Genomic DNA, 25,546 nt, shown 5'->3' with positions numbered 1-25,546 from the left:
ATTTAATATGAATCATTTGTTTAATGTCAAGATTAACCCTATATTTGTGTGAAATGACATGTCTGTATCAGTTTGTTAAACAATCACATCAATAACTTCAGCATAACTGTTGTGAACGTGGTTTTACATGTTAACACTTTGCACGTGCTAATGGGCATTGTGTGGGTCTAGTAAACAAACAAAGCCGACATACTTTCCACTTGAGGTTAAGACAACTGTGCAAACTTCATTAACATAAAGGTGCTGGAAAAACACTGCACCCGTTTCACAGCTAAACCTCCACTCTAGACGAAGGTGAGAGTTATTGGTTGTCAAGTGCCGAAGCCAGTGGAACACTGGTTTTGGTTTAGCACTTCACATAAGTTTAGTTATGAAAAATAACACTGCATAGTGTTATATTTTTTACTTAACAAATTGCATAGTATGTATAACCAGCTAAACAACTTTGTTGTAGAATATTAAGAATGACATACTCAAAAGCATACACAAAGAAATATATTTAGCATAATGAAGAGCATAGATTTTAACTATAAGGCTGAACCGTGTTATCAAGGGTGTTTCTTATAAATGTCAGGTCAGGGCCAAGTTGTCGCATATGTTTCAAATATGGCTATTTTATAATTATATACTATTTATTTATTGTGAAACTAATGGTAAAATCAATTTAGACGCAGCACTAAATGCAGTCATATCAATATAAAAGTACAAAATAAGTACATTTAAAGTAAAAGGATCACATTGTTCCAAAAAAAAAAAAAAAAAACATTTCTGAATCAAATAACAAAATATACTCACAGATGTTTTCTCAAAATAAAACACATTTAAAAAGAATAACAAGCAGACAGACTAGTCACACTTACATCTTGCATTTTATTAAAACACAAAGGCAAAAAAAAAAAAAAAAAAAAAAAAAAAAAAAAAAAAAGCCCTGAGAGCTGAGTTTGAGCAAGTAGGTTGACAAGCCACAACATTTCAAAATAACATACCATTTTATCATCATTTAACTGTTTCCTTTTTAAAATACAGATTCATTTATACATGTATTAATTAAACAATTTTGACAAAAGCAGTCTTATCTTATAAAAAATGAACATATTCTCAGTCCAACAGCACTGAAAACTCAACCAGAAGGTTTTCATAAAAATATTAAAATAGAATATTGTGCACACTCTCCATTCACTCTCACACTTATATTTGCATCTACAACCACTCACAAAAGTTTCCACCAGATACAGCTTAAGACAACTATTTCAAAGAGAACTAGACCAACTATAGTAAATATAAACGTTCACACTCATTTCATTTGAAGCAGGGGTTGTCAGAGTTTTTGATGCCACCGACCTCTTGCGAGACCCACTAAAATACAAAGGCAGATACATATTTTCATGTATAAAACATTCATACAATAATTACACAATTAAAAAAAGAAGTGTCTACTTAATAGAAAGTAAATATTTTCCTGTGATATTTTCTACACATTATTAGAGTACTTTCAGATATACACAAAGACAAATATAAACCTAGCCGTCGGTTTAATCAAATAATTGTGATCTCAGGACTTCCAACCAGTCTTTAGAAAGCAGAATAAAATATGAATATGTAGTCGATTTTTAACTTATTTTACATTATTTACAGTATTTTTTTCTGAACTTTTCTCAGAGTTTCAGAGCTGAACATCAAGAAAAAGTACAGAAAATAAGTATAAAATCAGTCATACTCATGTGTTCATGACTTCGGCAGGTTTAGTGCTGCATAGGTGCTGTTGATTTGGCTCGACCGAATATTTCTACGCAGCTTGGAAAAATTCACCTCAGCATACTGAAAGAACAATATTATATTTCAGACAAACATGAACCAAAATGATATGACCTGTAAGATATTGTACAGGTCAGCGAGAATCCTCAATAATTATTAAGACAGAAATTAATTTTAATTATAATGATGGTTTTACATATTCTTACATGTAATCGGTCCTCATGCTGTTCTGTAACTTGCATCTGCTGTAGATCAGTGTTAAGTTGTTGTGATTGTTCTGCAGACCTTCTGTTTCCAACAACAAAAACCTTTACTAGTCCTAAAATATAGAACAGTGTTTTAGATTCAATATTATATTTATATGTATCACATAAATAGCACAGTAATAATGACACAGGCAAAAGCCTTCATGAAGAATATTTACATATTTAAATAAGTTCATCTGCCTATGGGGAAAATCATTATATAAATATTTTTAAAGATGGCTGGAAATAACTTACCGATCACCACAATAACTAGAAGTCCATTCATCAGAGCAGATGTGATGATAATACTTTTCAACTGTGTTTGATTCTGATCAGTACAATTCACCTCCGTACTATTCTGATCAATAATCTTTGCTGTATGATTGTGACACTCAGTTAGTTGAGTTGATTCTGTAATAAAAGTGTCCACAGTCTGTTACTGTAAAAATGTTACTGTTAGTACAATGGCTACAGATTTATAGCACTACAAATATTGTTAATAAATGTAATTTATGAATATACTTATTTAAAAAAAAAAAGTAGTTAATGATTAGTATGTAAGCAATGATCAGTAACATGTCTTGATGACTGAAGGAACAAATTACCATTGACTTACCATTAAAGTATAGTCTGGTGCTGTTGCTGAGTTTTGGAGGTGTGCGTGTGTTCATACAGTAATAAACTCCTAATTCATCAGCAGTCACATTATTTATAACCAGATGATGTTTAAACTGCACTGAATATTTATTTGTCAATGTTTTATTAAAAAAAAAATGTGATATTGGTGTTGAGAATGATCGCAGAATCACTGTTGGAGGATCTGGTGTTTTTAGTAAAATCCAATAAACCTCATCTTCATCAAGATCACAGTTTATGCTCACATTTGATCCCAGAGCAGTAGGTAGATCTGCAACTGCAACTTGACTACAGATTAATACATCTGTAAGATAAAAATAAATTAAATTCCCCATGTTAAACCCCTGTGACAAATTACATCAATTTATTTAGAATTTTAATATTTTTATACAGAATGTAAATATATTGATATCATGTAATAAACTCACAGAGCTGAAGCTGAATGATCTTCATGTTGTTGTCGTGATTAAAACACTTCACTCAGAAATCTGCTTTCCTCCACACAATGATGAATCTACTGCATCTCTGAACCAAGGACAGGAAGACAAAAACAAAAAAAAACTTCCCACATCAAGTCAAAGTCAAAGTCAAATTTGCCACAACACTTAATTCCTTATCACCATCATCATATTTGATCAAATTTTTGTCAGTTTTTGTATTTTCAAAACTACTTGCTTTCAAAACTATTCGCTCAGTTTTCATATATTGCATCAATTTTCATCATATAGTCACACAGATCCTAAAAGCAATTTCATATCCTTTTTAACAAATTTCCAGTGCTTTGGAACATATTTGCAACTATGTGCTTTTGCTGTAATGTAATGCCCTGTACAGCTCTACATGTACAGTTCTGTCTAATGTCATGTCCTGTCACCTAGGCTGGTCTTGTTCTTAGTTTGGGACAGGAATCCACAATCATGTGGTGTGCTGTGAGTGTTAGGAGGCTGCTGTCTCATGTGTCATGTTTTGTCTTTTATTGAGAGCAGGAATTATTTGTCCTAATTTCATTTGCTCATGTGCTCTGTTCTGTTTTGAGTGTATGAATTTTGGTTTTGTTCATTGTGAGCACATGGTCTGGGGGTTTGTTTCCTCCATGTGGTCTTGTCTAGTCTCATGTATTTTCTTTTTTTTTTGTTGTTGTTGAGTGCCTGGTTTGTGATTGTGTTCACTGGCCATGTACTCTTGCATTATAATGTCTGTTGTCAGCACATGGCTTTTTTCATGTTTGTTTCTTTGTGTCATGTGTTCTTCCAATTAATAACATTAATAACTAGTTACCCTATTCAACTAATAGTTACTACCTTTCTAATTTTGTACATTTTGTAACTTTTTCCCTTTTGTGCTGTAAAATAGTCTTCTTGTCTGTATGCCAGTGACATTGTACTGTAATTTGCTGCCAGACAAACATATAGATAATAGATAGACCAACACAGGGAAGAAAAGATAACAGTTTCTTACTTATAAATTTATGGCTGGTTAACAAGGTTCAGCTCCTTTAACTACCATAACAGGTGAGGCACCAACAGTAACCAACAGTAACCAGTAACAGTAGGCTACATCAAACAATGATATATACAAAGAAAACACAAGGACTATAAATATAAACTATAATGTAATGCAGTTATATAATGTAATTTAATGAAAAATTGACTTGATTAAAATTAATAACAGAATAAACAGTACAACAAAAATTACAGCAGTGAGTGCACAAGCTCTTTGCAGTTCAGCAATCCAGTCAAGTCATGCCATGTTTATTTACCATAGCTTGTATTTACTGTATATACTTGATAGAACAGATGACTTTAAATCAAGCAGCTTCACAGTATTAAACAGCATCACTTTAATTAAAAGTACAACTTTAGTTTCTATCATAATGCAGCTCTCCGGTGTGTGTGCTTTTACTGAACAGAAGAACTAAACATACTCAGTTTGAGATACTGGAACGAGTGCTGCTTCTGCTTAAGACGCTATGGGAAAAACTCATTTTTCTTCGAGACTGAAGCCTTTTTTGTATAATGCAGTGTAAATGCACGTCCATTGGTTCGTGCAGTGTTATAAGACAAACCAATGGCTTGGCGGCGGAGCTATGGCGACGAAGCCCGCCAGAATCCGTCAAAGGGGGCAGTGTATCTGGCTATATAAGTGGCCATTTTGCCGTAGGGTCTTCAGGTTACTTCATCTGAAGCGACGACTGAATCGTGCGGCTTAAATGGCACGGCCGGCAACGCAGTACTCGTTCCCATATCTCAGGGAACCAAGGTCATGTTAGTAACTGAGTCTGCTTAAGACGCTATGGGGAACCAGTACAATACCGCCGTGCCTACACTAGAGGGACGACTAAACCTTCGTAGCCCTAGCACCAGAGGGGCCACAAGGACCATAATAATGCAGGTGTCCTGCGGATACAGCAGGGGCAAACTCATTGAGGTCAGTCACCTAAGCAATCATCCCAAGGAAATGGTACAGCCTCGGAACTCATGCTGAGGTCCAAGAATGTACAGGAATTACTGAATTTGTAAGAATAAGTCTAACTTAAGCAGAGAAGACCCAGGCCTGTAAGGCCAGGATATCCAGACTATAAAATCTGGCAAATGTAGACTGCAAGGCCCAGCCAGCCACCGCACAAATTTCTGCAATGGACACACCGCTAGACCAGGCCCAGGACGAGGTGACGCCTGTAGTCGAGTGGGCCTTTACTCCCAGGGGGCATTGCAGGCCCAAGAATGAGTATGCCAGCATAATAGCCAATTGGATAGCCTCTTCTTCCAAAGGAAGCCCGTTGGTACGGCCACCCAAGCATACAAACAGCTGCTTCGATTGTCTAAATGAAGCAAAGCACTCGATGTAAGGTGGATTGATCCTCCTAGACCCCTTCAAAAAACGAACAACCAGGTTGTTCTTGCCTACTGACGCTACGGCCGCTACATAGACCTTGAGTGTGGAAGGAGAGCGGCAACTCCTGCAGGAAGGACAATATCAGAGATATGTCACAGGAAATTGGGTCTGCACTGCAGGCTGCACACCAGGCTAGAAAGACAGACCATTTAACGGTATAGAGACATCTTGTAGATGGAATTCTAGCCTGGGAGATTGTATTTAGAATGTTCTCAGGGAGGTTTGCAGACTCCCATCAAGAGGCCACAGGTGTAGAGCCCTGTTCTGTTCGTCTAACAGAATGGGCCACGGTGCTGCTGAGAGCAGCTGAGATAGCTCTGCAAACCAGTATTGGTACCTCCAGAAGGGGGCCACTAACAGCACCTTGTGTTTCTGATCCCTGACTCGCCTGATGACCTGTGGGATCAGGGCGACCATGGGAAAAGTGTAAAGGAGGAGGTTGGTTCCACTCATGGGTTAACACATCCTTGTTCTTCGAGAAATAGGTTGGGCAATGAGAGTTGTCTTCTGGGGCGAAGAGGTCGACCTCTGCCTTGCCAAAGATCTTGAACCATCTGGGGGTGCCTGGCACATGTGTCACTCTTAGCGAACGCAAATTGAGCTGAGCCCATTCCAAGAGGCGCTCTACCAGAACAAAGAGGTGCTTCAAGACCGCTCTGGTTATTTATGTAGGACACTACCGTCATGCTGTCCAAATCAGACTAAGACGTGGTGCTCCCTCAGGTCTGGCAAAAAGGATACTTTCTAAACATACTGCCAACATTTCCAGGCAGCTGATGTGAAGGCGACTTTCTCTCTCTGACCAGTGGCCGAAAGCAGGCTTGCCGTCGCACAGTGCTCCCCAGCCTGAGTTGGAAGCATCTGTCGAGACCACCTCCCTTCTGCAGACAATGTGCACGTGCGGGGAGTGAGGGATAGTCCAAAAGGAAGGACTGTGTACTGATATGCCACTCCCTTGAAGGTGAATCTCAAGAATCGCCTGTGGTGGGGGGCAATCTGGATGTGAAAGTAAGCATCTTGTAGATCCAGCAAACAGAACGAGTCCCCTGGGCGAACTTGCGAGAGGATCTGCTTCAGCGTAAGCATTCTGAATGGCCATCTCATGAGGGTGTGATTCAGGCGTCTTAGATCGAGGATGGGTCTTAGACCTCCATCCTTTTTGGGGACGAGGAAGTAGTGGCTGCAAAAGCCTGACTCGCTCTGAGCTGGGAGGACTGTTTCTATGGCTCCTTTTGCCAGCAGGTTGCCCATAAGGCAAGGGGATGGATTGTCTCAAACGGCTGACCGCCCTGCGTGAGCTCGCTGTTCGTAATAGGTGGAAGAGCAAATTTGTTCTCTTTTTGAGGATTTTTTTATTTTGAGATTTTTTGTTTTATTTTTTCCACTATAACAGCGAATGGTTGTGTGGGCACTGTTTGAAGGGACCCGGGGTTCACAACTGTGTTTATCAGAAACACATTGCCATTGGCACGCGGAACCGAACGGGGTGCTTGGAGGCAAAAATGAGGTAGCTTGGGGGCTGGTCTAGCTCCAGTGAGATTTGAACCATTCCTCTTTCTTCTCCGCAGATCAGGAAGAAGCCTGCGGTGCCTGGTCCAGCAGAACCTTGGTCCTTCAAATAGCATTTAAAAGGCTTATTTTTCAAGCAAGACCAGCCAATGCGCATGCACAGTCATAAGCGCATTCACTCAGGTTTCTGTGGGAACCGGAGCTTCTAACGGCCGTTAGAAGAGACAAACACAGAAAGGTGACAGTGCTATCACTGAGCCACTGTGCTGCCCTGTCATTGTAATGATATAATCAATGTTATTCACTTCACCTGTCAATGGTTTCAGTGCTGTGGCTGATGAGTGTATCTTTCCCAACATTTCTTCATCTTGTTTACTGTTTGCCAACACAAGGCCAAGATAACCTGTCACTCACATGACAACCATCCACAAGCATACAATCAATTCCTTTTTTTTTCTTCTTCGAGAAGCCATTTCACTTGGATATATGTCACAATAGCGAAGAAAAGAATATCACAACTTCTGTTTCATGCCAACTTTACGGGTATTTCACATTACTGGCTTCAGTGCAATGTTCCTGACTATTGCACTGATTTCTATAAATTATGCGAAAGCTTCAGCATACTTCAGTGATGCCTTGCTTGTATGTTCACACTTTTACAGTTTTTCTGAAATGCTAAAACACATTTTTTTAAACCATCACTCATTTTCTCAAAACCTTAAACACAAATCCAAATTTTCAACCTTTTTTCAACTGGGGTTTAGTGTTTTAGCAAATGTGAACAACTGTAAGATGATGTTAAGAGGCAGCCGTAGCCTAATGGTTAGGGAGTTGGCCTTGTAACCGGGTTTGAGTCCCAGGTCCGGCAGGGATTGAAGGTGGGGGGAATGAATAATCAGTGCTCCCTCCACCCTCAGTACCATGACTAAGGTGAGTCCCTTAAGCAAGGCACCAAACCCCCAACTGCCCCCTGGGTGCTGCAGCGATAGCAATATGGCTGCCCACTGCTCTGGGTGTGTGTTCACGGTGTGTGTGTGTGTGTGTGTGTGTGCAACATTAAATAGATAGAGAATACAAATTACATTTATTCTGGCAAACAAAACATGAAGAAAGTACACTTGTGGTTCATAATTGTTAAGGCAGCTACTTATTGACAGGACTGAGAGCAATAAAACTTTTTCTTGTATAGTATTTCTAAATCTTATTGTTATGCAATAAAAACAAGCAGTGCACATTGTTTCAGGGTTCCCACCAGGCCCGGCTCCAGAAATGAGATGAAGGGTGGGTCCAAGTGATAAGGTGGGCCTGGGGGGTGTAGAGGTAACTACATACATTATTTTAATACAGAGATAGTGTTTTAAAAGCACATTTTAGTTTATAGGACCTATTCATAGTGTCTCAAAATAGCACATCTGAGTACACTATAGATGTTCTTAAGATTATCTTACTAAAGAATACATTTTTAATATATCAAGTACAAAATTAGTGTGTGAAAATAGAGCACTATACATCATGGAACTGCACATTTTTTTCACCTGGGGTAGTTGGTGTTACATGGTGTATGGTCATACACTGATTACATTACTTGACCACCGCTGCACCGCCTTCACTGACGTTTAGCATTTTTATAGCATTTACATTTAGTTCAGTTGGAAAACATATACAATTCTAAACTAAAAGCATCTGATGTACCAACGTGTTCTCGTGATAATTCGTATGTATTTTACGTAAAAATTGGTTCTATAAAACGTACATTTACTTACGTTTTTCCATACACTAAAACGTACAATATATTGAGGTATTTACTGTACAGCATCTAAACATACAAATACTTACGTATTTTCAGCATTTAAACATACAATACTGACGTATTGACAACACCTAAAAACTAATCTGTGATAAAGTCACATTAGCTGCCGCCGCTGGGGAAGCAGTGCCGGCGCACACACACACACACACACACACACACATACATGCACACCCGCTTACTTACCTCATTCATTCTCCGCACCGTTCCTCCCTGCTGTTGCCGCTATCAGAGTAGCGGGTGCACACGCAATCCTGATAGCACATGGACATTCTCCCATTTCAGCACTCTCCCCTGTCCATATGCATTTCCCAGTCATCTCATACACATGCACTGCACTTGTGTTGTTTCGTCCCTGTGATGTTTGTCTGTGTGGCGTAGTCAGTCTTCCGGCGGGAAACATCACGCCGACCAAACCGAACGAACGAGCGGCAGCCGATTATGACATCACGGGCTTGGTCGCGCCAGCGCAGCGCAACCGGAAGCTGGCGAAACCATTGCGTAGTTTGAATGGGTGTTTTTGTGTGAATTTACGTATGGAAATTATGTGTTAAAAGTATTATGTGTTAATGGATTGCGTGTTTTATTATTATATGGGGAGCTGAAATGAGTTATTATTGATTAATTATAATAAGATGTCAAGTAAATGTGGTATTTGTGTGTGTATTAAATGTTATACTTACCTGTGAAGGGTATGGTCCAAAAAGGGGCGGGGTTTGGCCTATATAAGCTGGGGCCAATCCCAAAGACTTTACTTGTTTACCAAGTCAACGCAAGAGTGCTACTGCGGTGCCTCGAGCAAACCCAAAAACCCCCATCGTATACTGTGGATACCTGTTTGTTGCATTGTTGGATTATTTTCTGGTTTATTTTTCCTTTTTGTTGTTTCTTTGGTACTTTGGATTTTTGTCATTTTTGTGTGCACTTGTATATATTCTTCACTGTGGATGAACTTTCTGGCACTGTAAATAAATTTCACCTCGTACGAAAGTGCTTTGCGAGTGAGCCATCATTTTTTTATACATCCTACACGGACTCACGTTTCCACCCCCGAAGGCGAGCTGGTGGGCTCGTCTTCATCACATTTGGTGGCAGCGGTGGGATGGCTACTCGCAAGACAGCGCCGAAAGGTAGAAAACCCAGGACGGGTTTACGATCCCAAGTGAAGGCGTCTGAGGAGGAGGCGGCCTGGAATTCTGTCGAGACTACGGAGGATGAGGAGGGAGCTACAAATTTTCCCAGAGTCTCCCAAAAGTCCAGTCCACCATCGACCAAGTCTGTCACTCCTGACGCTACAGCTGGCGAGGGAATTATTTCCCTGATGCGCAGATTTCTCAACAATCAAGAGCAGAGAGAGGAGCAATATCTGCAGGAGCTCCGAGGTCTTCGTGAGTCCATCGTGCAGTCGATTCATCCTGCTGAGACCTCGCTCGACGCGGAGAGCGTACAATTGGAGCTGCCGACGCCAGCGCCAAAGGTATCCACAAGACAAAGACCCGCCTACATCCAAGACTCCCCAAACGTCACAGCGCCGAGAGAGCCAACGCATTGGGCTGATCCGAAGATGCCGAGCTTCCAGCAGGGGGAAGATATCGAGAATTATCTTCGGCGGTTCAAACGTCTGGCCAGGACCTGGAGGTGGCCTGAGGAGGAGTGGAGTTATCGTCTGGTTCCGTTGCTGACAGGGCAAGCATTGGAGGCGTACCTGGCAATGGACGAGGAGCGGGCTGAGGTCTACACTGATCTGAAGGAAGCGCTGCTGGAGAAGTTCAACATCTCTCCAGAGACCTACCGTCAGCGCTTCCGATCAACTACAGTCCCAGCTGGAGAATCGCCAACAGAGACTTACAACCGTTTAAAGAATCTGTACAAGCGATGGGTGCGACCGGAGGAACACTCTAAAGAGGAGATCGGCGAGGCCATCATCCTGGAACAGCTTCTTCGGGTGCTACCCTACGACGCACGCACCTGGGTGAGAGAGCACGAGCCGAGGTCAGGACTAGCAGCGGCAAAGTTGGCTCAGCAGTACCTGAATGCTCATCGTAGCGGTCCTCGTACTCAACAACCTAAAGGTACTGTACGTGGCGTTTCTCATAACTCTGGGTCTGAAAGGGGTCGTGTTGAACTGTCTGACAATGCACAAGGTACAAAGTCAACGATCAAAGACTTGCTTTGCTTTTATTGCCAGCAGCCGGGCCACAAAGCAGCTGTGTGTCCCGCCCGCAAAGCGAAACTTACTGGGTTTTGTTATGTGCCTAGAGAAGGGGACTGTGATTTTGACTCTGTGGGGGAGAGTCAGAATGTATATGATGTGACTGTTAATGGACATGAACTGAAAGCACTCTTAGACACTGGAAGCTCTTTATCAATGGTGAAATCATGCTTCGTAAATAATGTCAATTATGTGAATGCTACCTCTGTTCAATGTGTGCATGGGGACATAAAGCAGTATCCCCGAGCTGAGGTAATGGTGGAGGTACAGAAACAAATGTACTTGCTTAATGTTGCTGTAGTTGACAGTTTACCAGCTGATATGATTCTAGGAAGAGACTTGCCAGTGCTTTATGAACTCTTGCAACCCACCATCAAGGACTCTAAACATTCTCTTGCCACTGCCACTGTTGATGTTTCATGTCCTGCTCTTACTAGAGCTCAAGCCAGGGCAGGTCTACAGCCTCTGCCAGACTTAGACAGTAGTCTGCTGCAGGGCGGGACTAAGGGCCCTAAAAAGTCACGTCGCCAACGGCGGCTTGAGAAGTACCTGGGTACCCCAGCTTCTGAGGCCTCAGTGGAGGGTCTTGAAGTTAATGGCTGGAAGGTCCCAGGGAACATAGCACAGCTTCAAAGGGAAGATGATACTTTAAAGCCCTTGTTTGTCAAAGCTGAGTGTGAAAAAACATCAAATCTGTGCAATGAAGAATATGTCATGATGAATGGTGTGTTGTATGTGCAAACCAATGATGTTATGCGTTTAATTGTACCGTCTTGTTGTCGTCCTCTTGTTCTGCACCTTGCACACACTGTTCCATGGGCTGGCCACCTGGGCCAACAGAAAACATATTCACGCATTAGCTCACGATTTTATTGGCCCACACTCTATGCTGACGTACAAACACACTGTAACACATGTGCCATCTGCCAAAAGACAAGTGCTGTGTCCCAGTGGGGCAGAGCACCCCTGCAACCTCTTCCTGTTATCTCTGCTCCTTTTAGGCGAATCGCCATGGACATTGTGGGACCGTTGGAAAAGAGCAGTGCTGGACATCGCTACATCCTGGTAGTCAGCGACTACGCCACAAGGTATCCTGAGGCCTTCCCACTCCGTTCTATCACAACACCCAAGATCATCCATGCCCTGGTTCAACTCTTCTCCAGAGTCGGCATACCTGAGGAGATACTCACAGACCAGGGAACGAACTTAACGTCGCGGCTAATGGGGCAGCTGAACAAGCAGTTGGGCATCACAGCCATCCGAATGACTCCCTACCATCCACAGATGGACGGTCTGGTGGAGAGATTTAATCAATCTCTCAAGAACATGCTGCGGAAGTTCATTGCAGACACGGGACGAGACTGGGACAAGTGGCTACCGTTTGTTCTCTTCGCTTACCGAGAGGTACCCCAAGCTTCAACGGGATTCTCACCATTTGAGCTCCTCTATGGATGGCAGGTACAAGGACCTCTAGACCTGCTGAAGAGAAGCTGGGAGGAGAAACCTGCATCCAAGATGGAGGAGAAAGGCATCGTGCAGTACGTGCTAGAGATGCGAGATCGTCTGGAGCGGTACAGAGAACAAGCCAAAGAGAACCTACAAGAAAAACAGCAAGCACAGAAAAGGTGGTATGATCAACACGCCAGGCTACGGCAGTTTCAACCTGGGCAGAAAGTATTACTCCTGTTACCAACATCAACAAGCAAGCTACTGGCTAAATGGCAAGGGCCATACACCGTGGTCCGCAAGATGGGGCCAGTAATGTATGAAGTGCATCATCCGGACAAGGGCAAGACCAGGCAGACCTACCATGTGAACCTGTTAAAGGAGTGGAAGGTGCCACCCGGTAAGGAACCAGAAACATCACTTCTGGTGAGGAAGGTGGAGGTGGAAGAGGAATCAGAGGATGCAAAAAGACAGCCGTCTGTGGTGAGTCTAACTCACCTAGAAGACTCCAAGAGGGAAGAGCTGCAGCACCTCCTGAACGAGTTTCCTGCTTTTTTTTTCTTTTAGAGGCCTGGATGGACTGAGCTGGCCCAACACACCATCCACCTTTCCGATCCATCACCATCACGCCAACATCCTTACCGGGTGCCTGAGAGGCTGGTGGAACCCTTGAAGGAGGAGATCAAGATGATGAAAGAGCTAGGAGTGATCGAGCCCTCAACAAGCAAGTGGAGCAGCCCAATGGTGATTGTACCCAAGAAAGACGGATCCCTGCGTGTCTGCATCGACTTCCGTAAGCTCAACGCCCAATCTAAGTTTGATGCATACCTCATGCCAAGAGTGGATGATCTGCTGGAGAAGATTGGAAAAGCTTGCTACATCACAACACTAGACCTGTGTAAGGGGTACTGGCAGGTACCCCTCAACCCTGAATCCAGACCCTACACCGCATTCCGAACACCAGTAGGACTATTCCAATTCACAGTTCTTCCTTTTGGCCTTCACGGGGCACCAGCCACATTCCAAAGGTTGATGGACAGAGTCCTCCAAGGCTGTGAAGACTGGTCTGCGGCGTACCTGGATGACGTGGTAATCCACAGCAATTCTTGGGCAGAGCATCTCCAACATCTCCAACAAACACTAAAAAGAATACAGGAAGCAGGATTGACTTTAAACGTGGCAAAATGTGAGTGGGCAAGGCAAGAAGCAAACTACCTAGGGTATCACCTGGGCAACGGACAGCTGAGACCACAGATGGACAAGGTGGAGGCAATTCGAAGGAGCCCACAACCAAAGACCAAGAAGGAGGTGAGGTCATTCTTGGGACTGGTGGGCTGGTACAGAAGATTCGTACCAAACTTTGCCTCCATAGCGGCTCCTCTGACCAACCTGCTGTCCAAGACGGTGACTAACCCTGTTCCCTGGACTGATGACTGTGAGACGGCTTTCAATGCCCTGAAAGATAAGATGTGCTCCAGCCCGGTCCTACAGAGTCCAGACTTCTCGCAAAGGTTCCTGGTACAAGTGGATGCGTCCGCAACAGGGATTGGGGCGGTCCTTGCCCAGGGAAGCACAGGAGAAGAGAGGCCAGTCGTTTACCTCAGCCGCAAGCTACTGCCCAGGGAGACAAGATATTCTGCGATCGAGAAGGAAGGTCTCGCCATCAAGTGGTCCCTGGACAGTCTGCGATATTACCTCCTCGGTCGAGAGTTCGACCTGGAAACGGACCACCGGGCCTTAACCTGGATCCAGTCAATGAAGGACCACAATGCCAGAGTCACACGATGGTACCTCGCCCTGCAGCCGTACCGCTTCAAAATACGACATCGACCTGGCAGACTCAATGTGGTAGCCGACTACCTGTTCAGGTTTCCGGCCAGTACGCGGCTTGGAGAGGGGGAAGGTGATGTGATAAAGTCACATTAGCTGCCGCCGCTGGGGAAGCAGTGCTGGCGCACACACACACACACACACACACACACACACACATACATACACACCCGCTTACTTACCTCATTCATTCTACGCACCGTTCCTCCCTGCTGTTGCCGCTATCAGAGTAGCGGGTGCACACGCAATCCTGATAGCACATGGACATTCTCCCATTTCAGCACTCTCCCCTGTCCATATGCATTTCCCAGTCATCTCATACACATGCACTGCACTTGTGTTGTTTCGTCTCTGTGATGTTTGTCTGCGTGGCGCAGTCAGTCTTCCGGCGGGAAACATCGCGCCGACCAAACCGAACGAACGAGCGGCAGCCGATTATGACATCACGGGCTTGGTCGCGCCGGCGCAGCGCAACCGGAAGCTGGCGAAACCATTGCGTAGTTTGAATGGGTGTTTTTGTGTGAATTTACGTATGGAAATTATGTGTTAAAAGTATTATGTGTTAATGGATTGCGTGTTTTATTATTATATAGGGAGCTGAAATGAGTTATTATTGATTAATTATAATAAGATGTCAAGTAAATGTGGTATTTGTGTGTGTATTAAATGTTATACTTACCTGTGAAGGATATGGTCCAAAAAGGGGCGGGGTTTGGCCTATATAAGCCGGGGCCAAACCCAAAGACTTTACTTGTTTACCAAGTCGACGCAAGAGTGCTACTGCGGTACCTCGAGCAAACCCAAAAACTCCCATCGTATACTGTGGATACCTGTTTGTTGCATTGTTGGATTATATTCTGGTTTATTTTTCCTTTTTGTTGTTTCTTTGGTACTTTGGATTTTTGTCATTTTTGTGTGCACTTGTATATATTCTTCACTGTGGATGAACTTTCTGGCACTGTAAATAAATTTCACCTCGCACGAAAGTGCTTTGCGAGTGAGCCATCATTTTTTTATACATCCTACACGGACGTTTCCCCCCCGAAGGCGAGCTGGTGGGCTCGTCTTCATCACATAATCCTTATGAATATTAAAATCGCAGTATTATTTTCATTATTGTTGTTTTTAGTTATCGTATCATAGGCCTTATGTTTTCAATTGCATTATTAAATTGTTTAATCGTTTACTCAATATGAAATGATAACATTTCTTTCTGTTCTGTGTGATTTTTGCTGCCAGCTCGTTTCCAGGATACATAATGTTAAACAACATAATGTTACTTTAAACCCTTAAAATAACACTTCTGCACTCGTTTAACCATTCATGTAATATTTACTCTGCCGTGGTCAATGACGAACATCCTTTACACAGAGTGCGCGTTAATCACGAAACGAAAAGTGAAAGTAAGCAGCGCAAAAGCGATTTCAATACTCTGCATATTGATAGCGCGAAAAGTGTAAACAATATTAAAATGGTCGGGGTGCAAGCGGTAAGAAAAAAAGGAAAAATTAAAATCTAGCACAACTGAATATCGCTCCAATTTTGTGATTGGCTGTTAGGCTATAGTGGAGCCTGGCCTGGTTCCCACACCATGGTAACTTCATATTTAAGGACCTTTCAAGGACTTTTCCAGGTCCAATACCTTCAAATTTAAGGACTTAATGTGGGGACACATTTCGGTTACAGTACATCATGTTACCTTGTAAGACTTTTCAATGATTCATGGTGTATCTGTGAAACGTTGAGGTACAATCGTAGTAGTTTTTATTATTATTATTATTATTATTATTATTATTTATTTTATTTTATTTTATTTTATTTTATTTTATTTATTTATTTATTTATTTATTTATTTATTTATTTTTGCGCGCACGCATTAACATGATGGCAACATAAAACACACAACGTAACATGTAAATGTGCGTAACTAACGCAAATTAAGAAAGTCATTATGCATAGGCCATGAAGCATTGGCGAAATAACACATTAGCGGACCAGATGGAATAATATGGATTTTTTTTTTTAATTCAAGCACTTTCAAAGAATAGTATCTATGTATGTCTATTTTCAAAAACTTTCCAGGGCCTTGATTTTTTTTTTCCAGATTCACAAACTTTCAAGGATTTCAAGGACCCATGGGAACCCTCATTGTTTTCTGTCAACAAGAGTATAACAGCACAAAACAGAGTAATACTTGTTTCCCACTGCACTCATGAGAGCGGCATGAGTTGCAGCAGAAAATACAATTAACCTGCTAGCATTCCACTGTACCGCCTGCAGTACACTGCGTTTAGGCAAATTTTACTACGCTAAAGGGTTAATCATGACATGGCATTCAAGCTTCTAAACTCAACACTCCTATTTGTTAACATGGGTGCCTGAAAAAAAAAATGCTTTGCTCAGATGCCACTGACACTTAAGGTGCAATAGGCCTTAACAGTATTTTACACAGTATTTAATTAAGAAACAATTAAAGCTGTACAAATTCTGCTAAAAGTAACATTTACCTTGCAGTATACAGTAGTCAACATTTGAAGCCAAACAAAAAAGTTTATCAAAGTTGTCCTAAGACAAGAACGGGTATTGTTTTGGTTTTAGGACCACTTTGATGAAATGTTTTGATCCACTTCAAATGTACTGTAGTCATAAAATGAGAGAAAGTGAGTCTGTTCAAACGTTCAGCTTGCCATTGTTGCTCCTATATAGTCAGCCGAAAACCTTTTTTTCCTGAGACACATGAAACTGGCCACGATACCGGCCACGACAATGATTACAATTAATACTGTAAAAACACAGATCAAGATCGTCCAGTCTGATTGTGTTTCTGGTCCTTGGTTTTCTTGTTCACTGGATTGGTTTCTTTTTCCTGCTGTTTCTGCAAAACAAGTAAAACAAACAAACAAACAAAAACATTACTGCACTGTAATAGAGACAACAGATCTGTTTATTTATACTCTATACAGCAGCATCCAGACTGTTTTTAATTTAAAGCTTTAAACATAAATGAACTATTTTACACACCATTTATGATCAGCTGTACAGTACGAAGTTCATGTGAGTGTGTGATGAAACAATTGAAATCTCCTGCATCAGTGTGAGTCAGATTTTTGAGTTTGATGGAAAAGTTTCCTCTCAAATACTCCTCAGGAAAAGTTTCTGTTCTGTTCTTGTACCGTAGGCCCTGTCGCTCTACTGAATCTTCCCCTTTAACTACATTACAAATACTCTCACTGTGTTTGTCTCTCCAAAGCACATTAATGTCTTGAAGTTTAAAATTATGTTCAGTTGAACAACACGGGAGGACAACAGAACCGCCAGTAAAACCCACTACTGTGACCTGCAGACACACTGAAAAGACAAACTGTAATTATAAACCAACAATCAGGCATTTATGCATGTGGCATGAACTTATCATCCAATTTTAGTTTAGGGGCTTACCTTTGTTTATCAGCACTGCAAATATGCAGATGAAGCACCAACTGCAGAAACAGAAAAACAAGTTCCTTTAACTCAGTGGTTTTCAATCCTGGTCCTGAGGATGATTGCAAAGATTTGAAGATATTAAGGCTGATTTTAAGGCTGATTTGTACTCCCGAGTGATAAGGGGGTCGTGGCCCACTTTGAGGCTTGTTGCAAACGATTTTCTGTCCAAAAAATCTTGTATTGATTGTCCTCCATGCGTTCTTCTTCTCTATTTCTCTGTGAGATCTCGTGTCACTGTGAAATCATTCCTACAGCCTGGCTGAGACTGTCTTCATGTCTGTGTTCTCCCATGGTTTTAAAATCAGTTAAGATTTGAAAAATCATCTAGTGTGTGCCAGGCCTTCTTTACCACACTTGATTCAGATCATCAGCTCATTAGGAGAGCGATCTATGAACTGAACTGAGTGTGTCAGATAAGGCCTGGCAAACACTAAACAATTTTCAAATCTTAACTGATTTTAAAACCATGGGAGAACACACAGACATGACCGTTTCAACTGATTTTTAGCCTTATAATCCTCTAAATGCACAAACTAGATGATTTGGCCAGACCACGAGACCACACACTTGTTGATTGTAGGAACGATTTCAAATGTGACTAGAGAAGAAAAACACGTGGAGAAAAATCTACATTGTCACCTGGCTCTGGCATGCGTTCTGTTGTACAGTGAAAAACAAAATAGCAATAAAAGAATTTGTGTAGTGTTCCTTTTCAGTAGCTTTTGTGCATGTTTGTGACTGCAAAGATTCAGCTATAGAAGCACGCAACATCCAGAAGGGGACATTTGCTCGATCTCATTGGCTATTGCGTCTCACAGTATCACATCAGAGACAGCATGATTAAGAGCTGTAAAAATCAAACATGTTTGGGGATGATCAGTCTCAATCAGGAGCAGTTAGGAGGATTTTTTGACAAAAAAAACAAATAAAAAAAACATTTGTGACAAGCCTTGAATCAGGCCATGCACTCTGACTTACGGTGATGTCAATTTTCCTGCAACACTAAAAGCATAATTGGAAGTGACTGCCGATAATAACACACATTGGTTTGCTGCCAAACTTAATGTGCATTGGTTTCGAACAACATCATAACATCTTCATTATTCGTCATGACCTAAAAGCCAGTTTTACAACAGTAGCCAGATGGTGAAGACAAGAAAAAAGATACAAAATTACAATGTCACTTGCAATCACCACCTGCACTCGCATGTTAAAGTACTAATTTACTTTTAAAGGGTTATTTCACCCAAAAATGTCATTAATTACTCACCCTCATGTCATTCCAATCCCATAAGACCTTTGTTCATCTTGGGAACACAAATTAAGATATCTTTGATAAAATCCAAGAGCTTTTTGACCCTGGGTAGACAGCAACACAACTGACACGTTCCTGACCCAGAAAGGTAGTAAGGACATTGGTAAAATAGTCTGTAATTTTATGAAGCTACAAGAATGCATTTTGTTCCCTGTCAGTCTTCAAAGTGCATTTACAAGAGTACCATGACATGTGTGATGCTGCTGATGCAAGAGCCGGCTTTTTGATGTAGAACCTGGATGCTCTGCACCTTGGAGGATTGTACACACGTGTCAGGGTAGCCTCATGGATTGCTCTCGTTGCTGTCTATGCAGGGTCAGAAAGCCTTTAGATTTCAGCAAAAATATCTTATTTTGTGTTCTGAAGATGAACTTCGAGACGAGGTCTTACGGGTTTGGAACAACATGAGGGTGAGTAATTAATGACAGGATTTTTATTTTTGGTTTAACTACCCTTTAACAAACTAAATATTTTCATGATAACATTTTACACCTATTTATAATATTTTTATTTTTCAAAGTCTGTCTTAATGCATAAATACTCAATATAGAGCCCTTAAAATGCGATCTGAGTGCATGTTTGATATTGACTTTCACACTTACTTTCACTTATTTAGTATCTAGATGCTGTAGAAACTGTAAATTTAATACAGCAGTAACTTTAAATCAGGGCCGGCTCAGAGCCGTATAGAGAGAGAGTTGCGACAACTCCATTGACTCCAATGGACCAGTTTTTTACAGCAATGGCGGATCGTGGAGGCGCTCAATAGTTCCCGGAAGTTAGCGCTAATACTATCAGCGCCATAGAGATGCCGCAGAAGAGACCGCTGTGATCGACTTTTATAAGGTAAGACATTTATAGAACAAAACTATATATTATCAGAGCAGCTAATTAAATTACCTTATGCATTAAAACAGATTATTATTAGATTATTCCTTAGTAAATTAGTAGATTTATGGGGTATTATTTATTCTCTTAATGCAGTTTCAGTCATCGTTGTGTAATTGAGGCTTTTAAACGTGATTTTTTTCTGGTGGAAAGTTAAATATTAGAATTAAATTTATTGCAAAGGATGCTGATGGACCTAAGTGAGAATGAAAAAGAGGCAGGCAATTTTCATTTGAGAATCATACTAGGCTAAATTACCAGAAATATATTAAATATCACTACTGTACACAGTTGAAGTCAAAAGCTTAAATGCACCTTGCAGATACTGCAAAATGTTAACTAAAATAATTTCTTTTACCAAAATAAATACGTTTAAACATTGTTTATTTAGTACTGACCTGAATAAGATATTTCACATGAAAGATGTTGTTTACATATAGTCCATAAGAGAAAATAATAGTTACATTTATAAAAATGACCCAGTTCAAAAGTTTACATACACTTGATTCTTAATACTGTGTATTGGTAAATTAATTCAAATTTTGCAGATTCTGGAAGCTGTATGTAAACTTTTGACTTCAGCTTTAATAAACGTAATCACAGTAAACCTGTACTTTATTACTGTGTTTTATATTTACTGTACTTCTGTACTTCTTATCTACTATAGAAACACTGTGTGGAGGAGCAGCGATGCCACAGGACTGATATGTGATAGAACATCACTTAACCGTTTCTCCTGTGTTTTTCTCCTGAAGAGTCCCTGTAATGAGAACAACTTTGAAGAAATGACGCCAAGCTATGAGAGGACTCAAGATGACGCGAACTCCGAATAAACACACAAAACTACCAAATTTTCTTTGTATTATAATCAACATGATCAAATCATGTGATCATTACTTTAATGTATTAATTGTTTCTGCTGAATACGTGATGTTATCTAACTGCATGATTTGTATAGCCTAATTTTAGAACATTTCTGCCATATAAACATTACTTTGACAGTTACACCTGTTAACATAACTCTTATTTGTAATGTAGAAACATTAATTTTCTGTAAAGCTGCTTTGAAACACTGTGTATAATAAAAAGTGCTATACAAATAAATGTTAATAAAATAAAACTTGATGCATCTTTTTCTCCTCTCCGTGTCAGTAGGAAAACCATACATTCATTCTGCTTTCTGTGAGTGACTCTGGATCATTCCCATGCAGCACAGCAAACTACAAGGACAACATGCTTTTCCATTTATTATAAATGAATAAATCAGTTGCTGTAAATAAGTGTACTTAATATATGATTTAATGTGTAAAAACAATGTTTTAAGTTGAATAGACTATGAAAATATGCAGATATTAATAATTATGGGGTGAACAAGAATCAAAAACATTAAACAAGATGAATTTCCCTTAATTTAATTTTATAATTCACTTATTTGGTATTAAGACAACATACCAACAAGACAATACCATTTCAAAACAGCAAATGCAGTCTTTAACCAGAGTTACTTTAGCCTAAAATATGTTAACAAGGCAAGTAGCAATAGTTGACCACATTAATCCTCAAATATTAGCGTATTTTATATTTTAAATACAACACTGATATAACTACACACACATACTACATATACATGTCGATGTATTTTATAAATGATGTAAATACATTCTTTTATTGTATACTAATTAGCCAAAATCGCAGTTCTGCCTCTCCAACTCCATGTATTCCAATAGCCCGCAATTAACTTCCTGGAACTATTTGAAGTCTACACGAATCACGTGACGAACGACCGTTTTGAACTTCCGTTGTCGCAACTCTCTCTCTATACGGCTCTGGGCCGGCTATAGACATAGGCAGGGATGGGCTGAGCCCACCCAAATGACTGTCTTGCTCACCCAATCAGAATTAGGTAAATATTGAGTTGATTATTTTGTGTAGTGATTAAAACCAATATGAAGCGGACTGTGTTTTAGCAGTGTACGAATAGCTGGAGACAATAGCTGGCCCCAACAATCCTAAAATAACACAAGAGAATTGCAGCATTTCCATTGTATTAGTTAAAAGCAAAAGCGCGCTACATTCACCCGGTGGTTTTCTTTCAGAAATGTCACAGGATAAAAGTAAATCCCGCGGCATTTTATTTAAGACGTTAAAAAAAAAAAAAAAAAAAAAAAAAAAACAGCGCTCGTCAATGTCAAAATGACAAATGACTGAGATGACCAATCAAATCAAAGAAGGCGGGCCTACTGCTCACAGAAACTCCAGCTCGGCGCTTTAGTGAAAGAATGCGAGGTATCTAACGTTAAATGTAAACGTGTATTTGACAGTTGTTTTACGATTATGTAAACGACCAACAATATGCAAATGATGCAATCTATTCGATTTTTTATTTAACTATTCGTTTTGTATTAAAAGTATGGGTGTCATTTAGGTGATTTATGTAATTCATAATTGCATATTTTATATATTAGGCCTATAAATATTATTTGCAGTACAGACTGATTACAAAAATTCTTTTCTGTTTTTCTTTTCTTCTTCTTCTTTTAATGTGTTTTCCTAAATCAATTTAAATTCATATTTTATTTAGTTATTTATACCATCTCATAGGTCTGAACTTTATACTTTTCCCAAAACAATTGGTCACCAAAATGTTCTGATTACGGCCTTGTTTGGTATAAACAACAACAACAACAACAACAACAACAACAATAATAATAATAAATAAATAAAAAATAAAAAAAAATAGTTAAAAACTATCAACAGTTTACAAACAATAATCCAGAGATCTATTTAATAATGAATTAATTTGTTGTAATTTTGTTGTGAAAGTGCATGGTGTTCTTTGGTTCGCTAGGCTGCCCATGATAGTGTGATACTGCTCTTTTTTCAGTGTACATATATCAGCAACACTGCAATAAAGCTGCATATTTAATACAGCAATATATATAAATAAAAAGTATACATATCTAGCCCGTATCTCTCGACCCCCACAAGAAAAATGCCCACTCTGGATATCTACCAGCCCACCCTTTTATAGCAGTGAAGAATCGGGCCTGCTTTAAATTGTGTTGTTCACAAGCGAACATCTTTATCTTCCTTCCTCTATGGAACAATCTTTAATATACTGCATGCTCAATAAGACTCGGTCAGTCTAAATACTATCAAATAAACTTTTCAGCACATGCACCGCCAAACAAAAAGGCAATAGCCTGCAATGCACTAATGCTAATAGCAAAATCAAAATAATAGTTTCAGCTATTTATTAATCTGTGTCTCGTTAACTTATCAAACTGTGATTAATGCATTTACGAGGCAATGCATGCCAAACTAACACTTTTCACAATGAAGTGTTAGTTTGTTAATGCTAGTTTAAATGAGGACCAAAACAGCACGCGAGCCTCACAAACTTTGTTGCACGTATTGCCTGTCGCGACACATCACAAGTAAAAAGTGTGGGATATCGCTTAGTTATGTGAAAACAGAATATCATTAAGAAACCATAAACATACCCGATGATCATGGTGCCCCGATATAATTTCAATATATATTTTACATAATATTTTTATAAGTAATAATAAAATACAGAAAAACTAACAATGAGAAACTGAAACTGTTTGCTTATTCTGGTTGTACATAGCGGAAGCAATGGGGGGCTTGGGGGTGGGGGGCTGGGCTTAGCCCACCCATGACGTCCTGAAGCCCCCCCGTGCAATGATCTGAAGGACCGACCCCTTCACCTCTGGACGCGAAAAGCTAAAGCTAAATTGAATGCGATTTCAACCGTGGGTAGGGATGTGCCGAACGAGGCTTTTGAAGCAGTGAGGCTTTTACAACAAACTGCGTTGATGCTTCGAAGCTTTTGATACAGAATTGTTATTGACCACCAGATGGCGTACTACGCCATCTGGTGGTCAATAACAATTCTTACACAAATTGTGTCATTTAGATGTTTTGTTCATTGGGGTGTTATTGTAAGGTTTATTTGTGAATTTTATAAGCATATGTCATTAGCAAGGTGGCGTGTGTGTGCAGCGATAGAGTTTCCAAAATGTATTGTATTTTGCACAATACAATGACAAAGGCTTTATGTGTTATATATATATATATATATATATATATATATATATATATATATATATATATATATATATATATATATATATATATATATATCAAAAATGTTTGTGGTTGAGGAAGGACTTTTGTCCTTTTATCAAGGTGTTTTAATTTTCATTCAGACAAAAGACATTCAATCACACGTCATTGTTTTTTAATAGTAGTACTTTAATTAACAACGATACACCACGTAAAAAAAACAAAAAAAAAAACAAAAACATACAAATGCAGGATGACCGATAAAGTTATAACACTACACTAAATGAATAACGGGTATGGGACAGCGCAATCGATGCGCTTTGCATTTGAGTCTGGCGTAATGTGTCAGTGAGGTAACGAAGCTTCGTTTTCAAAGATCACGTGACAGCCTCATTCCGAGCAATGCTTCGGAACCACTGATCTATAATAGAGAACTGGGGCCAGTTGCATAAAAGGTTTAGACTAGTCTTAAAAGTTAGTCATCTAATTTCTTTTTATAAGACTGGTCAAAATTTGTAAAATTCAGTTACACAAAAACTTAGATGAGTCTAAGTTGAATCCAAAATATATGATTGATTACCCCTTAGTTAACTGCTAGTTGGTCAAAATAGTTCTTAAGACACTGTCTTAACATAGAGGCTAAGTTTATGCAACTGGCCCCTGGATAGCTCATGACGTCATAGAAGTGAAGCCACTGCGCCGCCATATTGCTATTCCCTAGTACTCGCAAACATAGACATATATAGAGAGTAGACGCCGCATCGACCGATACTTCCTACTGGGGCTGACGAGATGTGGGACCGCCATCTTGGACCGATCACCCGCTCCACTCGGTGTAATCTGTTTGGCAGGTGTAATGAGCTGTCAACGCATTTAATTAATCATACCTCACGGAATACCGAACTGATTTTCACGCGTTTTTTTTTTTTGCTGCAAAGGTCATAAATGTAGCTGTGATACATGACACATGGTTTGGCGTATTTTAATATTGATAGTGAGCTTAACAGTAATATAATGAATATCTCCGTTCCTGTGATAGTATTGGGTCTTTTAAGAGGGTCTAAAGACTTACAACATGAACTTAGTTCATTAAGCACTTCTAATGCGTTATGGTTTGTATAGTTTTATTCTATTTTCATTTGGCTGTTTATTAATTTGACGTTGTTCATTACTGATATTCTCCTTAATGTAGTCTTACCATGCTGTTATTATATTTTGCTTGAATTGACATTGTTTATTATTGCTGTTTTCCCTCATTTTCATTGTTTATTTCATTATGCTATTGACTGAATTGACGTTGTTCATTTTTGCTATTCTCCTTATTAGCTATAATCTGACCAACATCTCAATCTGTTCCCTGTTAAATTTAAGTATTATATTGTTTTGTATTTATGTCACTTTGGACAAAAGCGCAACCATAACCATATGAGGTGTAG

The 25,546-nt window shown here is 40.0% G+C and overlaps 1 protein-coding gene across 2 annotated transcripts; it reads right to left on the bottom strand.

Annotated features, from left to right (window-relative positions):
• Positions 1-16,339: 16,339 nt before the first annotated feature.
• Positions 16,340-23,649, bottom strand: LOC127161661 (V-set domain-containing T-cell activation inhibitor 1-like). Of its 2 annotated transcripts, XM_051104384.1 has the most exons (4): positions 23,525-23,649; positions 17,774-17,814; positions 17,357-17,683; positions 16,340-17,210 (listed from the first exon to the last, which is right to left on the bottom strand). In XM_051104384.1, exons 1-4 carry the CDS (start codon positions 23,533-23,535, stop codon positions 17,014-17,016), a joined length of 576 nt encoding a protein of 191 aa, XP_050960341.1. In that variant the 5' UTR covers positions 23,536-23,649; the 3' UTR covers positions 16,340-17,013. The 2 variants fall into 2 exon arrangements, with proteins under 2 accessions (XP_050960341.1, XP_050960342.1); XM_051104385.1 differs by lacking the exon at positions 17,357-17,683.
• Positions 23,650-25,546: the final 1,897 nt, after the last annotated feature.

Source organism: Labeo rohita, unplaced genomic scaffold, assembly GCF_022985175.1.
Source record: "Labeo rohita strain BAU-BD-2019 unplaced genomic scaffold, IGBB_LRoh.1.0 scaffold_71, whole genome shotgun sequence".
NCBI lineage: Eukaryota > Metazoa > Chordata > Actinopteri > Cypriniformes > Cyprinidae > Labeo > Labeo rohita.
Note: the sequence above shows the minus strand (reverse complement) of the source record. Positions and strands in the feature narration are given on the sequence as shown.

What these genes read in the sequence shown, in the direction of transcription:
- LOC127161661 (XM_051104384.1), bottom strand. An exon ending in TGCAGTGCTGATAAACAAAG is followed by an intron (nt 17,684 to 17,773) that starts GTAAGCCCCTAA and finishes TTGTCTTTTCAG; the next exon opens with TGTGTCTGCAGGTCACAGTA. An exon ending in TGTACAGCTGATCATAAATG is followed by an intron (nt 17,211 to 17,356) that starts GTGTGTAAAATA and finishes CTTGTTTTGCAG; the next exon opens with AAACAGCAGGAAAAAGAAAC.